Source organism: Phycodurus eques, chromosome 12 (assembly GCF_024500275.1).
Source record: "Phycodurus eques isolate BA_2022a chromosome 12, UOR_Pequ_1.1, whole genome shotgun sequence".
Classification (NCBI taxonomy): Eukaryota; Metazoa; Chordata; class Actinopteri; order Syngnathiformes; family Syngnathidae; genus Phycodurus; species Phycodurus eques.
In genome coordinates, this window is record NC_084536.1 from 15,873,553 (window position 1) to 15,891,300 (window position 17,748).

Consider the following 17,748-nt stretch of genomic DNA (forward strand, 5'->3'; position numbering starts at 1 on the left):
TAAACGCAATACTATGAAGTACATACAGTACCATATATCTGCATCACCACAAACACACATTGTCAAATATTATGCGAAAGAAAAGGACATTTAATAAATACAAATTTTGCTAGTGTACCAAATGGAAGACTGCAGCCTAAATATAAATGTTTTTAAATTGACGTTAGCATTAACTTTACCACTTTTATCAGGTTGACTAGCGTTTTAATTGAGCCTAATCCATATATGCTTTGCATGCATAAAACATCATCGAACTCCAATGGATAAAATGACGAGCTGACCAGACTACTCAATTCCGTTTGTTCTACAAGGTAAACGACAGGACATAAACTCGGCAACAAACCTTAATTTGATGTCATCAAGTGATAAACACCAGATGATTTAATACCTATTTTGGTGTAAAGTAAGAAGCTTGCGTTCATCGCGTTCAAAACTAGAACAACAGTGATTTTAAAGAACTGTCTATGACGACTTGATGATCGTCATTTGTTACTGCGGTCAAGCCAGCCGCCCCTAATTTTGTTCATACTCGGCATTACGGTAATAAGTCGCCAACTCGCGGCGAAACCAACCTTCACAATACAAGCTTTTTTGAGTCAGGGGTAATGACAGCAAAATATGCTGTTTTCATACTTTTATTTTGAAATACAATATCAGATCTTCATCAAAACCTCTTTAAGTGGAGTCCTTGGTGGTTTGTCACACGGATCTGGATTTGTCTCGCGATACCAATGGGATTATGTTGGGGTGGCTTGGGTTCAGTAGGTAGAACAGGTTCGAATCCCTGCTGTGACTGTCTGCATGTCGAAGTGTCCTTTGGGCAAGACACTGAACCCTAATTTGCTTCCAGTGGGGCTGGCAGCAGTCGCCCGTTGGTTTATGAATTTGTGTGTGAGTGTGAGGCTTTGTAAAGCGCTTTGGGCACTGTGATGGTGTAGATAAAGCGCTATCTAAGTGCAGTCCATTTACCATTTCTTTTTTCATAAGATATCAAATAAACTAATATTTTTTTTTAAATCCATCTCAAGATTCAAATGAACCTTGCTGGTTGCATTCCTTAACCGAAGAGTACTGGCGTCCGTATTATTGGGAGGCTTTTATTTTGAAGGTGGCTTTCGCCGCGAGTTGGCGACCTCTTACCGTAATGCCTAGTATGAACAAAATTAGTGTCGGCTGTCTTGACTGCTACTTTACGAGTGGAGGCTGGCTTGACCGCACTTATTTATTGACGCACATTTCTTAAGCATTCCCGGAAAAAGTCTCATTCATCTTTGATAAAGGGCGTCTCTAGATTATATATAAATAATAAGAGAATACAGGAGATGCTGTTTGTATTTTTAATGTTCCAAACTAGAAGAATACAAGAAGGCAACTCTTAACAAAATGCTGTAGCTAGTAAAATTTTCCAATACACTCAAGTCTTGAGCGTTAAAGGCTGGCTGAACCTTTGCACATGTACAACACAAAACGTTCAATACCTTCCTCTCTCTTCAACAAAGTTTCTTGAAGTTGCCCACATATTTGTTTAGAAGTTTTAGACAAAATGACGGGGTTTTTTTCCTGTGGTGGTGTATCAATCTTCTTCGTTTATTTGTTGACGGTCGACAGTAACAACATTTGGTGTGCATTGGCGCCACCTTCTGTTTATTTTATTTTTTTCAGGTTTTCTTTTTTTGACAGCAAACGAGATGGAGCAAACGGCGATTTCCCTAATAGAATCGAGCGTGACGTTTTTCGTTATTTTATTTTATTTTATTTTATTTACTTTTTAAATATGGATGCGAATATTTAACTGTACGTGATTTTTTTTACTAACATATAATAATATTTGTATTACCCTAGCTACATGAGTGGGGTAAAACATGAGTAACAGGTCCAAGTATCGGTTATTCAGCAGTAAGAAAATGGCAACGCCAATGTTTTTTAGCTGTTTTTTTTTCTTCGCTTTAAAATGCTTTTACTCATTTCAAGTACATTGAGTTACCTTGTGTATGAAATGCGCTATAAAAATAAATTTGCTTTGCTATATATATTTTTTAGTACTTTAGTTTTCAAAATGGCGGCACGGTGGACTGAGGACCTCGGTTCAAATCCCTGCCCCCGCCTGTGTGGAGTTTGCATGTTCTCCCCGTGCCTGCGTGGGTTTTCTCTAAACACTTATAATTCAACACTTTTGTACGGCAGTTAATTTAACGCATAACGTCGTCATCACAGAAAACTGATGTTTTCCCGTCATATTCAGTTGTGATACACAAATATGTCGATAGGTGTCACTGTTTACCAAGCTTCATAGGGCAGTGAAAATAACGGCAAGAATATAAAATCTACTTCATATCTCAAGTGTACTAAATTTCACAGTAAGCAGAAATGTAAAAAAAAAAAAAAAAAAAAAAAAAGGGGTCCATCTCTTTATGTACAAATAATGGTACTGAGTTGTAAAGTGTGAAAACGCGTAATAAGCATGTCCATTGGTTGATCGTGTGGATTAGTCGTGGGACAAAAACAAGTGACCACGCACGTCCTGGTTTGTTGTGTGACATCCGAACGCACCAATCGCCTGCGAGGAGCGGGCTGGTCCACTTCCCCACAGTGGAGGAGCTTGGCGGACACGGGCGGCCGCCGATTCAGCAGCAGCCAGCCAGTCAGCCAGCCAAGCCAGCCATCACCGCCGTTAGCCGCAGCAGCCACCGAGCGAGGGCTCGATCTCGTCAACGTCCATCGGAACTGGTGTCTGTCCGTCCGTCTGTCGGCGTGGAGAGATGGCCGGCATCTTGGCGTGGTTCTGGAACGAGCGCTTCTGGCTCCCCCACAACGTAACGTGGGCTGACTTGAAGAACACAGACGAGGCGACGTTCCCGCAAGCCGAGGATCTCTATTTGGCGTGCCCTTTGGCCTTCTGCATCTTTATGGTGCGATTGCTCTTCGAAAGGTGAGTCCGCGTGGTTTTTTATTATGTATTATTATTATTATTATTATTTGCGGCTGCTGATTTAAACAATGGCACTCTTGACTGGTGCTAAGCCGCCCCCCTCCCCTCGCACCGGCGTGCTCCATCCTTCCTGCAAGGCCTGCAGCGCCGCATAGGAGCTCCAAGTAGTTGTCCCATCATCAACTTGCTGTGTACTCTGCTTTAAAATGCCGCAGATGTTTGCAAATGTCTAATTTTGATTAAACAGATAATAATAAAGATAATCAGACTGCTTTCATGGAGGACAACAGAAATCGGACAATATCTATACTTGAGAGGCTGAAATTCCAAGGATCTGGACAATTTTAAGTTAAACAAGGTCTCTAAACGATTCATTGATAATCAAAAAGAGTTCTCAATTAATTTGATCATTGATTAATTTTCGATTAATCAATTATTTGTTGCACCTCTAAAATAAATCCCAATTAATTCCATATAAATACAATCACTTCTCTTTACATAGCTGATTTGGTGTCAGCTCTCTATTTTCCTCTAATGGTCTTCCTCTTCGAGATGCCATTTGTGATTAAAATACTAAAAAGTTCAGATAATATAAAAATTGGCAACAAGAATTTATACAACTGATTCTATTTTTGAATCGCTGAAGACTGTTGCTGATGCCTAATCTAATCCTTTTTTTGTCTCTTTAATGCTGTCATCATATTACTTTCCATTTCAGGTTCTTTGCAAGGCCATGTGCTGCGGGCCTGAAGATACAAGCCAACGGTCCACAAAAAGCCCAACCCAACGCTATCTTGGAGAAGGTTTTCACCGCCATTACCAAGGTGGTGCTTGTGCAATGTCATTATTTTCAATACTGTGCTTAAAACAAATGATCTGAGCTCCGTCTAAAGTGTCTAACATTTATTTTCTAACCAGCACCCAGATGAAAAGAGGCTGGAAGGCTTGTCCAAGCAGCTGGACTGGGATGTCCGAACCATCCAGCGCTGGTTCCGACAAAGACGCAATCAAGACAAACCCAGCACTCTCACCCGGTTCTGCGAAAGCATGTAAGGCAACATTTCAATACGACATTTAACTAACTGAAAGATATTATGACACATGATAATGCATGTTAAAGATATAACTAGTGCCGTATATAAATATGGGCTGAACGACTAAAGGGTTTTTGTAGTCGACAATGTGACGCAAGTTTAGTTGAAGTCGATTAATTGATGACGTCGTTGATATTGTTCAAGCGCAGTACAGAGGTCCCCGACATTTTTGTTTCCAACAAACACATATTTCGACGGACAGGCATAGAAACAAATACTCACCATTGCGCTAATTGTACAGTAGTTATTGTAATTAGTAGGAGTCCTGCACATGTCGTTCATTAACAAACCAGCCGGTCTCATCTTGTGTTCCGTAGCATAAGCGTGCTGTAAGACGGGACATCGTAGCCAGGCTAAAAAAATAAATAATTTTAAATAAAAACAAAATCACCATTTCTCTTTTTCACTGTTTCTATTTCATTTGTTTTATTGTATTTGAGGATAAACTTGCTACTGGTCTCATTTTTGGTCAAATATTTCCGCACACTTGTAGCGTCCATACAGGCATGTACACTGAGGTTAGTGTCGTAAAGCGATGGTTATGTTATTTTCCTACATGCCCTCGCATGTAGGAAAAGAGAGCCACAGTTACTGATGCACTTGTCAGGCATTTATTGAATGCCGGGGGAACAGTAAGACACAAAACAAAATCGGCGCCTGCTGTTGGTCACAGCTCACGCCCAGGCACTCACATGCAGACTTGCTGACGTTACACATCGCCCCACCAGGCCCCGCCTCTCAAAGGCACACATTTAACACTACATAGTGTATTATATTTTTTGTACACTTTATGCTTTCAATTTTTTTTAGTGTGTTGAAATCCGTTTCATGTCTTTAAAAAGTGTCTGAAGTGTAAATGTGTTTAAAGTTTGTAGGAGGGCTAAAACTAAAAAAAAAAAAAAAACATAAAAGTATATCTATATCTAGCATTTGCCAGAAAATCAAAACATCTGACCAGATTTCTCTGATGTCATCCATGCAGCTCACGGCACTACCCTGAACAGGCATATTTGCATTAGTGCGTTAACGAGTTTGGCATTTTTTTCTCGGCGACTGCTTTTCTCATTTTGTCTATTTCTACATGTAGTGTGCTAAAGGCCTTTACTAACTTGATTCATTCATCTGCTTCTGGTTATCCTGTTCAGGGTTGCGAGTGAGCTGGCGCCTTGACCCTTTTATGCTTTAATTTGAGCATTGACTGTACTGTGTTATTTTGAAACACTTGTGAACTTAGTCATGCAGTCTTTGAAAAGTTTCATGATGCTTTTCACTGCATTCTGTGAAGTGTAGCATAAGCATACGGGTGGGTCACACAAAATATTTAATTACCACTTACTATTATTAACTTATTTTTTTCCCCTATTTTTAAATTGTATGATAATAAAGACAGTAACAAATAGTTATATAGGGTGACTAGGGGTTGGCTTGACAGGTTTGCAAAGTACTATAAGCTGCGTAATGCCTTAAGTCTTGACACTTTTCCGAAGCAACAAAGCCACCTCGAGTGTAACAGAGACGCGGCTAATCTGCACAGGGGCGCTTTGCCATCAGGGAGATCAGTTACTGTGTACTTAGAGTTGTGATATTAAAGGCTAACAAGTGAGGCTGTCAGGGGAGTCACATCTGACACTATTGGACCAAACGTGACACATGCAGATCTGACTCAGCCCGAGGCTTCTTTTTACTCCAAAGCCCCCTTTCCTGATCCACACTGCTGGTCTACCTACTGCAACCTCCAATTTGCTATCTTACTGACGCAGGATTTATGCTCTTTTGTACATAGCAGATTCCACCCAAAAATGTATTCCTCACAAAGCAAAACTGGCTGTACTTTACAATGTACTTGCTAAGTCGGTTTTGGTTAGCGTCCCTCTGCTGTAATTAGGCCCACGTGCAGAGCTGCTCCAGACTGATAGCGTTCTTTGTGTCTCGGTCGTCAGGATCTCTTCATTACCTGAGCCCTGTGTCGCCGTCCCGCCTCTCTGACTATGATGAACTCGAGCTTTAGAAAGCGCCTTTAGTTTCACGTTTATTGACAAGATTGCATTTAATTTTTGACCAAAAAAAAATCAGAAGTAGTGATTTTTGTTTGATGGTGTGCCGTGAGATTTTTCAAATGTAAAATATCTGCCTTGGCTCAATAAAGGTTGGGAATCACTGGTTTAATCGCCTTTTGTGGTTAATGGTAGAATGAGTATTGTCCAGTCCCGCAATGTAACACATAAAAACAACAACAAAACCAAATTCATATTCATACTAAATCCTTTTTATTATTTTTCTCAACATTTTTTAGGGGTGGCATTGCTCAGGCTGGATTGTGGTTGTCTCTCGACCTAAAGGTTGTGGTTTCCATGCTAAGCCCCTGTGACCATGTCAAAGTCCCCTTGAGCAAGATACTGAAACCCCAGTTCCTCCTGATGCTGCGTCATCAGTAGGTGAATGAGGACAGACAGCGTTCAAGCGCATTTACTACCATGAAGGTAGAAGCCTTTTTCCCTTCAAGACACAGTCCTTTTTGTAAGATGATCTTCTACTAACCTTGAAAATGATCAAATTAGAGAAACAAAAGAAGAAAAACAGATATAGCTGCATGAAAAGAAACATTTATTGTTGTTAATTGGTTTTTAATCAAAGAGCTACTTGAGTGTATTGAAATGATCCAACATGATTTGTTGGTTCTTTCTGCTCAAAGATGGGCTTGTCTTTCATAAATGATCTACAATCTGATATAATGAACTTCCCGGTCTGACAATTTCACCCATAAGTGAGTGTCATTATCCTTTTAAAGGCAGATTCTTTGATACAGCTTTTTATCTGAAGCTGATTAGAGTGTGGAAGTGTACTTCATAATGTAGCAGGAGGCCCTATAGCCCACAGTTTAACCTCACCCACTCATTCTGTAAAAATTAAGTCAGCGAAAAAAGATCTGATGCCTGACATCAGAACAAAACAAAGTCTATTTGTGGCAAAGTGAGTGAGTCACTGTGATTGCACACATATAGCAGCTATTCAGCAGCACTTGAAAAAAGGAGGCCTGATGGCAGGCTTGACAAAGCAGTTGCCATGCAACAGTCTTGACTATGTGCCAGGTATACTTGACCAGTTAATTTTCTTTACAATGTCCCTTAATCCAGGTCGTATGTGCATCGCCTGCACGTGCCACAGTTCATCAACTCTGGTCAAATACTTTATCGAGCTCAGTGGTGCACAGAGCGACTCGTTCACACATTAATTGAGGCAGAGGCCAATTAAAGTGCTGGCTGGGTAGTCAGGAGCGCAGTCAAAGCTCACAACCCTCAATTTCACCTTAAGTAACAACTGAATGTCAGGAACCAATATCAACAGAGAGATACAGTCTAATAGGGTGTCAAATTTATTTTCATCCCAGTTTTGGTTAGGATGAAAACCATGTAAGTTTAACACATTCACTGCCATTGACGGCTTTAGAAGTCAAATATCCATGTTAACTGGGAAGGCTGGCAGTGAATGAGTTAATTTAAGATGAAACAACAACAGCTTAACCCTTTTGTTCTTAGGAAAGTGCAATATAAATCATTGGTCTTCTCTTTAGAAAATGAAGGATGTAGACAAATGCAACAGGAAAAGTCAACAGCGAGATGTGGAAAAATTTTGCTTACACGGCCAACAGTTAGGGCCAGCCGAAAGACACGACAAACTAAGTCTGCAAAGCCTTTAGGCTGATATGATATACAGTGTGGCCAAACAGCTGGCTGCACGGCTTCATTAAAGTTGAAAGAGCGACACGGTAGCAAATGAGGCGCATTTATACGACTTGTTAACAACACTCCTCTGCCGTGTGTCAAATTTATAAGACGTTTTATTTTCACTTAGCAGTGCCTATAAAATTGTTTGCTGAAGTAGTTTGTTGTTCTCAGCCTAGAAGTCCAGTCCTCCTAATCAATTTTACATATCTCTGTGTATTGCTAAAGTTACTGTAGGCAATGCATGGTATGCAAGGCTAGCTTCTGCATACTGTGGAGAGCAAGCTGTGCGATTCAACCTTGCCTCTGGGAAGTCGGGCGTCTCACTGTGCAATTTGGATATCTTTTCATTTCTGGGTCTTTTTTTTTTTTTATTTTTTTTTTTTACCAGCCACTGCCATGCAACATACCATATGTATAACTGCATCACCTTATTGAGAACAATATACATATTGTATACAGAATAGGGGTGGTATCAAAAAATCCCTTGCACCACATTTGAGTGGTAGCAATTTAGCTATTTGTTTATTATTGTAGTATTCGTAGTTGCAACATCATACTGAGAGCTGCTTGTTTTTTTTCTTGCCTTATTTAGCTGCTTAATTATTTTAAACTGTTGGTAACAGCTTTTACATTTGCTTCAGGAGATATTTTATTTTGGCTTCAGAGGAAATGAATCTGCCTTTTTTGTGGTGTAAAAGAAAATCTCATTCAACTTACTTTTATCCTGACTTTATTTTTTGTTTGTTTACAATTCTTTCAGGTGGAGATTTACGTTTTATCTCTACATTTTCACCTATGGAGTGCGTTTCCTTAAAAAGGTAAGAAGGCAAATGAACAATAAAAGGCCTTTGCTGTAATTAACACATTTCCCTACGGGTACTTTCTGTAGCTGAGTAAATTAAACCCCCACCCCATCCTCCTCAACCGTTAAATGAGGAATTGCAGTACTGTATTTTAACTTGGCTATTATAGTGGATACCCTTCACACCCATTCTGTTTAACCGAAAGGAAAAATAATATAATAAATATAATAAAAATAAATACAATTACAAATAATTTGTACAGTTACATTTTGAATAGTACCTTGATTTGATTGCCATGCAGGTACAGTAAATAAATACAACTTTTCCTTGTCGATAGACACCCTGGCTGTGGAACACTAAAGAATGCTGGTACAACTATCCTTACCAGGTAAGTTTTTAAACATCAGTTTTACAACACATAATGGTCAACTTTAAGGCATTTGACCTCAAATCTGTTTGACCTTGTCCCTTTGTGTGTTCAATTCTTGCAGCCATTGACTGTGGACATCCATTATTACTATGTACTGGAGCTATCTTTCTACCTGTCTTTGCTCTTTTCCCAATTCACTGACATCAAGAGGAAGGTAAGAGCACATTATTGCATGGGTTCTACTGTTTAAGGTTCTTTTTTTGGTTCAATGTTTTTTGTTAAACAGGTAGTAATTATCCAATTACTCCCTTGTTATTGTAGTGTTTGTTTATTTGAAAACAAATGCCATTTAAAGTGATGGCAATAATTTAAATGTGTAGTAATTCAAAGCAAATCTACTAGTTTAATTAAAATGACAATAATATTACTAAGAACGAAATATTTGGATTGCCATGTAGACACATTAAAACTTGGAATAGGGATAAGATACTTCCACCAAGGTCCTGCGCGTATCACTTGATGAGCAGCTATATTATCCTCACTGTTGTGGTAGGAGTGCTGGTAACTCAAAACACTCGTATCGCAAATCATCTTTCCCCATGGAAATTAATGGAAATTCTAGCCTCCCCAAGAAACAAGAAAAACATTTGAAACCTGTTTTTCATGAGAAAAATAGAACTGTGTAATTTTGTACTTTATAAAAACATGCAATAATGACATAATTAAATAGAAGATAAAAAATTAAACAGTTTTTGTTTCAGTTCAATGGACATTGTGCTAATCCCTCTCATGTTCGCACTTTGGCCACCTGGGGCCATTATAGTACAGACAAACGGATATATCTATGCATGGAGGCGATCAAAACTCCTCAGTACGTCGCAGTAGTCTTAGCCACTCTTTGCAGATGATAAAGAATATATGTCTGACAGTATTTTGATTAGCTTTCCACGGGCTGTGCCACCATTTGTGTTCAAATACCCATTGCTTAAAGTCCCTGTAGAGCGAAAGTAAAATGTCTTATAAATGTGACACCACAGAGTAGTGTTGTTAACAAGCCTGCCAAATTTGAATGAATAAAAAATTGCCAAGTATATAAAATGAGGGTCTAAAGTCGAAAAAATAGAGACCTCTTCCCAGCTCCACATGCTGTGGGCTTGTCCACTGAATGCACTGAAAACACGCCCCACTAATTTTTCAGCTGTCAATCAAATAGGTTCGTACGAGCTGAGTAAGGTGTGCCACTGTGTTTAATAATCAGTTAACTTTCCCTGAAGTATCGCTGTACACACGACACAAAACAGAGTGAGGCGTTGATTTACTGGGCGTTGGTCTCATCCAATAAGTCACCGCCGCACTCGGTTTTGTGTCGTCTGTGGGTCCACATAAAATAGAGGGCTAGCGAGCTAGTAGGCTAGCAGCCAGACCGGCCAGGTCGTCTGGAATGACAGCTCACAGTGCTTAGTGAGGGAGGGCCGACTTGGGCTTGGTTTTAGCCACGCCCCCAACAAATTCAGACAACTGAAATGGTGAAAGAGAGTTTGCTATATCAATTCAGTACTAAATTGTTCTGTTTTTGCAAGTTTTCAGCACTTATTTTCAAAAACATTTAATGTATTTAGAAACAAATCACTGAAATCACTTTTCAGGGTCTTTAAGGCTTGTAACGCCACGCCACTGATGCTATTTGTTAGCCTGTCTATGGTATTTCAAAGAAAACAACCAAATCTCGAGATTCATGTTCTTCGCCAGACCGTACCAATTACCCACATTTCAGGGAAATAAGTATTCAACATGGGCATCGAACATTGTCAACCCATTTTCAGCCATTTCTTGTCCATTTTAATCATAAACATGCCCGCTTACATATTTGGTTCATGCACTATGTTACTTGCATGTCTTCCAGCCGTGATTTTATTCCTGTCTCCAGTTCATCCCCCCCCCACCAACTCTGTCTCCCCTGAACACAAGACACGTGATGCCACAGCGTGTACGCCCTCACTCTGTCATCTCTGTGTTGACTCTCGGCATGTTGTCTGTTTTTTGTTTCTCCTTTCAGTTTTTTCATGCACAGCACTACACTGAGGAGGTCCTCTGCATCCCCTGCCAATTCCAGTATGTTATCCCTGCACTTCTCTCGCCTTGCTTTCATTCTGTGTCTTCTTCATCCTTCTTGTCCTTCTCGTCTTACTTCTGGTTGCTCTGAATGCTGACATTTCCGTTGCTGAGGTTTGATCAATGTCTGCTTTCTTGCTGGTCACCGTTTTGAAGCTTTACAATGCGGGACCTCGTGTTCACGATTTTCCATAGACCAATAGTCCATACAAATGTTAACTCACAATGAAGTCATTCTCTTGGAAGAGGAACAGTAAAATTAGACAAATCTTTGACAATGTGTTATACAGTACTGTATGTAAGCATAACCAAAGTTTACAAAAGTGCTAGTGTCAAATTAACCATTTTTCCTCCATGTGGTATTTTTAGTCAAGTTCTTCATGTTTTTAGTATCAAGGAAGCTATTTTGAAAATGACATATTTATATGGACAAATGTATTACGACACATGGCCATATGGGAGGTGATGCAGCGACTGTATGGGGTGACTTTCCACAAGATTTCGGAGTGATCTTTCTCCCCCAAAGGCTGTATACAGAAAAATCAAAGTATACAAGGGCTGCACTTGTAATTTATAAATCCATCAAGAAGGTATATATTGTTTTCATATCGTCCCTGTCGGGAGGAGTCCTCGCATTTTCAAAATCACTACTTTTTTCGGAAATTTTAAAAGACGCCATCTTGCTTGAGTTACCAAACGCCACATCGTCCAAGTTGGTATTATACTTTATATCGCTATCATATTCCATCCATCCATCCATCCATTTTCAACACCGCTTATCCTGGTTAGGGCCGTGGGGCGCTGGAGCCTATCCCAGCTGACTTCGGGCGAAAGGCGCACTACACCCTGAACCGCTCGCCAGTCAGTCGCAGGGCACATGTAGACACGGACAACCATTTCCACTCGCATTCACACCGTCACTGAGTGGGAACTGAACCCACACTGCCCGCACCAAAGTCAGGCGACTGTACCACTACACCATCAGTGACCTGCTTTTGTCCATGTAGTGTACATTTGTCCATGATTAGCTGTACAAAAAAAATCTAAATCCCAACTAAAATGCTCTCCAAGTCTGATATAAAGCAAATTCTTTAAAGTGTTGGTTGTTAAAATAGCCTTCCTATCATAAGATATCAATACATGTCATGGTTTTAAGCACACAATGATAGTGTGCACACAGTAGCTGTGCAAAGGAGATGGGGTGATATTTATGGTGACATTGTTGGAATCTGTATATACAGGATTTCCTGATTATGCTCCTTCACCATGTCGCAACCATCTCCCTCATCACCTTCTCCTATGTGAACAACATGGCGAGAGTTGGAACTCTGGTTTTGTGCCTCCACGATGCGGCTGATGTCCTGATAGAGGTGAGTATGGGTGGGAGCGTGACATGATGCGGATATGACAATTCAATGAAACTCTCTAGAAAAACCATTTGGTGTTATTGTTTTTTAATTTGATTTGTTTTACCACAGCTGCTAAATCTGGTGGGTCAAGCTGATTGTAACAGCATGAATTACAATTAAATAGATGCAGTATTGGCCTGGATATCTTTTTTTAAATACTAAAAAAAATATCCATGCAGAAGTCTACCTGTAACAGTTTTACACAATTTTGTTTGCCTAATTACGGGCAGCACGGTGCAGTACTCGTTAGCCGCCTGCCTAACTCTCCAAGGTCCTGGGTTCGAATCTCAGCTCGGGCCCTCCTGTGTGCTTCAAAACAAGCATGTTAGGTTCATGGAAGACGTACTGTATGTGCCTTGTGACTGTACCCCACCTCTCACCCAAGCTCACCTGTGACCCTAAAAAGGACAAGCGCTATAGAAAATGGATGAATAGCTACACTAAAGAAGCACACTATCACTACGATAGAGCAAACTACACTTACAGTGGTTTAATTCTTTCCGTGACATGGTAACTCAAAACACCATTATCTCAGATTATCTGACACAATTGAAATGAATGGAAATGCCATTAATCCATTTCAGCCTCACCAAAGAAATCAACAAAAATGTTTGTAATGTGTTCGTATAAGAAAACTAGCACTCTATATTATTGTACTTGATAAAGACATGCATCCGTCCATCCATTTACCTTCCCGCTTATCCTCGCTAGGGTGTGCTAGCGCCTATCTCAGCTGACTCTGTGCGAGAGGCAGGGTACACCCGGATCTGGTCGCCAGCCAATCGCAGGGCACATATAGACAAATTATCATTCACACTCACATGCACACCTGTGGGCAATTTAGAGTCTTCAGTCAACCTACCATGCATGTTTTTGGAATGTGGGATGAAACCAGAGTACCCGGAGAAAACCCACACAGGCACGGGGAGAACATGGAAATTCCACACAGGCGAGGCTGGATTTGAACCCGGGTCCTCAGAACTGTGAGGCAGATGTGCTACCGTGCTGCCCCTAAAAACATTAACAGTAATGACATAATTAAAATTAATGTAAGGAAATTAAACAATTTTAGCCAGATTTTTTTCTTCAATTCACATTGTGCTGCTCTTTCTGGTCACCTGAGTGCAGTATAATAAAGATATACATGGAGACATCTTAGCTTCTCAGTAAGCTGCAGTAATACTTGTCGTTCTTTGATAAAGAATATTTACCTGTGAGTATTGTTGTAATATCGCTCTACGTGTTTTGCTTCACTGTTTGTGTTGAAATATTTGTTGCTTAAAGGGTTATAACACTGATACTGTTCATTTGCCCGTCTTTGGTGATTCCTATTATTTGTTATCATTAAGCTAGTGGACTTCAAGGCAAAGTTAAGTGGTTGTGTTAAATACACAACATGTAATAAAAAGTTTAGTTTGACAGTAAACTTCAACTGGGAGTGGCATTAACCAGCTTGCAGTTTCGTTTTTGAAGACTTGTTGACTATCGGCAGAACTGCTACTTGTTGTGAAGTGAGCTGTGTTGAGTTCTGCCACCATACACCGCTGTAGCTCAGGTTTTAGCTCATAAATCAAGGCAAAAAGGTGTTGTTTTTTTTATCTCGAAAAACTTGGAGGTTGCGTCACTCATATCTCAAGGCACCACCGTGTATGAAATGATAAGGGGTATATTAGGTTTAAGTAGTATTGCGTAAGATAAGCATTCCCCCCGTAACATCAGAAGTCACTCATTTAATCAGTCTTGTGTTTTTCCCTAGGCTGCCAAGATGGCTAATTATGCCAAATGTCAGATATTGTGCAACCTCCTGTTTGCCATGTTTGCAATCCTCTTCATAAGTTCCAGGCTGGCAGTTTACCCAGTGTGGTAAGTATCACTTTCCTGTGAGGCTTGCGGTCGTTAGAATGCTCTTGATGGTTCATGGCTGGCTGTAGCGTTCTGAAAAAGTGGGGCAAACATTTCATGTGGGATGATAATAACAATACATGACAAAGGCTCCTTTGTATAAATGTTATTCGGACCAGAGCAAATAAACTCTTCATTTTTATGTTGCTATGCATGGAAGATAAGTTGTGATGCTTGAATTGAAACATTTGTGTTTTAAACCCCTGAAGATTTCACTTCTCAAGACATCAGACACATATCTGTGAATTTTGTTGCTAAGGAATAGTTACTATGGATACGGTGGTTTTAGCCTCTTAGTGAAAGAACTCCATAAATGAAAAAAAATATATTATGGTTCATAGCTTGAGCAGAAAAAAAAAGTGTCGAGTTGCCACAGCAAATTGAAAGGATTCCTTTGTCTTGTCTTCATTCAAATTACAAAGATGTGTTTATTTCCTTCTTGGGGCCTTGTTGTATCCTGACATTTAGTTGTGAATCTCACATTCTCACTTGGGTGTTCTTCTTGTTTTTCACAAGGAAAAGATGATTCCTGACATGAAACATGATTTATTGTCTGACTAGTGTCAGCTGCAGTAGTCTGCGTTTATCTGACGTCGTTCCAGAAATGTGACACATACATTTAGTTTGTTTTTGTCTTAAACAGATAATAGTTTAATCTTTCATCAGGCTTTGCATTGGTCACTTCAAATGTAAACACATTTACGTACACACTGTGACATAATTATCTTTCAGCCCCCACCAAGCTGGTTGTAAAAGTTGCCATTGCTGTAAAGCAGTTGCCATGGCATTCAGCTTGATTTTGACAGCCACTTGCAATCAATAGCTCAAAGATTTCATTCGATACGACCTTCACTCAAGCAATACATCAACTCTTTTTAATGATGTCTGTGCTGCTCACCTTCCTCTCTCTGTGGTAGGATTTTAAATACCACCCTCTTTGAGAGTTGGGACATTGTTGGGCCCTTCCCGTCCTGGTGGGTCTTCAACCTACTTCTAATCTTGCTGCAGCTGCTTCACTCCTACTGGTCCTACCTCATAGTGAAGACCGCATACCAGGCTATCTCCAAAGGAAAGGTAAAGGTCACAATCACAATAGCCTAGCAGCCTCTGTACTGTTCCTGTCCTTGCATGGTAGGGTCAACAAATATTGTCAATAGCCGTCTCTGACTTCCCTTTTCTTTTCTCTCTGCTAACCTGCGAACGACAAGGTGGGCAAATGGAATCCTTTACATGTAAGTAGCTATATCACTCGCAGATCATCAGTCACACCCTCACCATATCCCATTTTTAGTGATCAGTTTTCATGGGATTTTACTGTATACTTCCTTACTACTTGGGATGTTCGATACCATTTTTTTCAGGCTGATACCAGTACGATTATTCAGTCTTGAGTCCTCACCGATATAGCTATCACTAGTACATCTGGTACATACGCTTTAAATGAATGCAAAGACATACAATTGTGAACAAAGACCTTTCTTTCGTTCTGACTGTTCCAGTCTCACCAGTGGTTTGGTTACCCAGTCAGTTAAACACAGAGGTCAATAAATCAAGTTGAAGCTGGAACTTGTTTGTCCTTTCGAAAGGGGCCGACTGGAAGACGAGACGCCCAAAAAGTGCCGTCTCTTTGCATTGCATAGTTCTAGATGTCTTCTTAATATAAGAACGGAATTTGGGCCATGCTAGCAGCTTAGAATCCATATTTCCTCTGTTATTACTATGAATATCTCCGACATAGGTTAATTTATTTTGTGCAGGTGTCAAAGGACGACTGCAGTGACATTGAGTCCAGCTCGGATGAGGATGACAGCCCTCCAGCCAAACAGAAACACCACAGCAGCGCCGCCAACGGGACCAACAAACCTCACGGCACCAACGGCTACCTGTCAGGAGCCTCCTATCCTGATGAACACTGACGTAGCCGTCATAGCACTGGAGCTACACGCCATCCATTCATATGTGTACATGTGTGAGTGTGGAGACATCATTAACATCACTGATGTAATTCTGCACGTTTTGTTTTCAGTTTAAATTCCTTTCGGTCTCCTCATTAGCATTCTAAATCAATCCTCCCCATATGTTTTATCAATTCTTACCGCTGTAAGCATGCTATGTCGATACACAGTCGTCTGGCATTCTGGGGGTGTGCGCGTCCTATGTTTGTGTCTTTTTATGTTATTTATTTTTCTCACGTTTACTTTCAATGCTATACCCCCAAAGAGTTGCCAAAGTGATAAATGGTGAGCTGAGATGTGTGGAATTTGAACGTTTTGGGGTTTTTTTGGGCGGGGGGAAGGAGGGTGGGGACTAACATTGTCCACTTAAGCTGTATTTGAGATGTCAACAACAGTATTATGTGTGTGCATAAGATATGACTAGATGCTGCATTCCCTGTCGAAGCATTTTGTTAAGTCGTGCGGCGCATTTCTGCTCGTGGGCCTCGTAAAAGGCAGTCATGAGTTGTTTGAATTATTCAATAAATTAACATGATATGAAATATCATTGAAAAAATGTGGGTGGGTTTTTTTTTGTGTTTTTTTTTTGTCCTGTTCGGCTGTTAGGCCAAGCAGAATGGGAAATCTGTATCTGTGGGTGGGTTTTAATGAAAAAAAGCTGCAACAAAATCGCAGAATGCAAAGAAATTCAAGAACAGACGAGAAGTAAAGTAATTGACATATCAGTCTGGAAAGGATTACGAAGCCACTTCCAAAGCTTTAGGATTCCAGCTAACCCTTATCCTCAAATGGAGAAAACACAGAACAATGGTGAACAGGAGTAGCCAGCCCAGAAAAATTACCCCAAGAGCACAGTGACAACTCATCCGGGAGATCACAAACAAACCCCGGACAACATCTAAAGAACTGCAGGCCTCCCTTGCCTCAGTTAAGATGTTCATGACTCAACAATAATGAAGAGACTGGGCAAAAATGGTTTGCTTTGTTCCTTTAGGACTTGGACAACTTGCTGTGATTGATGGAACCATGAATTCTGCTCTTTACCAGAAAATCCTGAAGGAGATTAGGTCATTAGTTTGTGACCTCAAGCTGAAGCCCACTTGGGTTCTGCAGGACAATAATTCAAAACACCATCAAGTCAAGCAAGTCTTCTGACTGGTTTAAAATAAATAAATAAGGGGTGTTTAGGAGTGGCCAGGTAGTCAAAGTCTGGACTTGAATCCACTAGAAATGCTGTAGCATGACTTTTAAAAGGCAGTTCATGCTCGAAAACCTTCCACTGTTGCCAAATTAAAACAATTCTGCAAGGATCTCCACAGAGATATGAAAGAGTCTTTGCCTGTTACAGAAAACGCTTGATTTTATTTGTTGCTTTTGGGTGGCCGAACCAGTTATAAGGTTTAGGGGGGCATTACTTTTTCCATGTAGGCCCAGGTAGCTTTTAATAGT

General features: G+C 40.3%; 1 protein-coding gene across 1 annotated transcript; it reads left to right on the forward strand.

Moving 5' to 3' along the window:
* The first annotated feature begins 2,048 nt into the window (after positions 1 to 2,048).
* On the forward strand, positions 2,049 to 16,855 carry cers6 (ceramide synthase 6). The gene is made up of 11 exons (XM_061691828.1): positions 2,049 to 2,929; positions 3,648 to 3,753; positions 3,848 to 3,978; positions 8,509 to 8,566; positions 8,889 to 8,939; positions 9,043 to 9,135; positions 12,275 to 12,403; positions 14,199 to 14,305; positions 15,262 to 15,418; positions 15,553 to 15,576; positions 16,102 to 16,855. Exons 1-11 carry the CDS (start codon positions 2,760 to 2,762, stop codon positions 16,258 to 16,260), a joined length of 1,185 nt encoding a protein of 394 aa, XP_061547812.1. The 5' UTR covers positions 2,049 to 2,759; the 3' UTR covers positions 16,261 to 16,855.
* Positions 16,856 to 17,748: the final 893 nt, after the last annotated feature.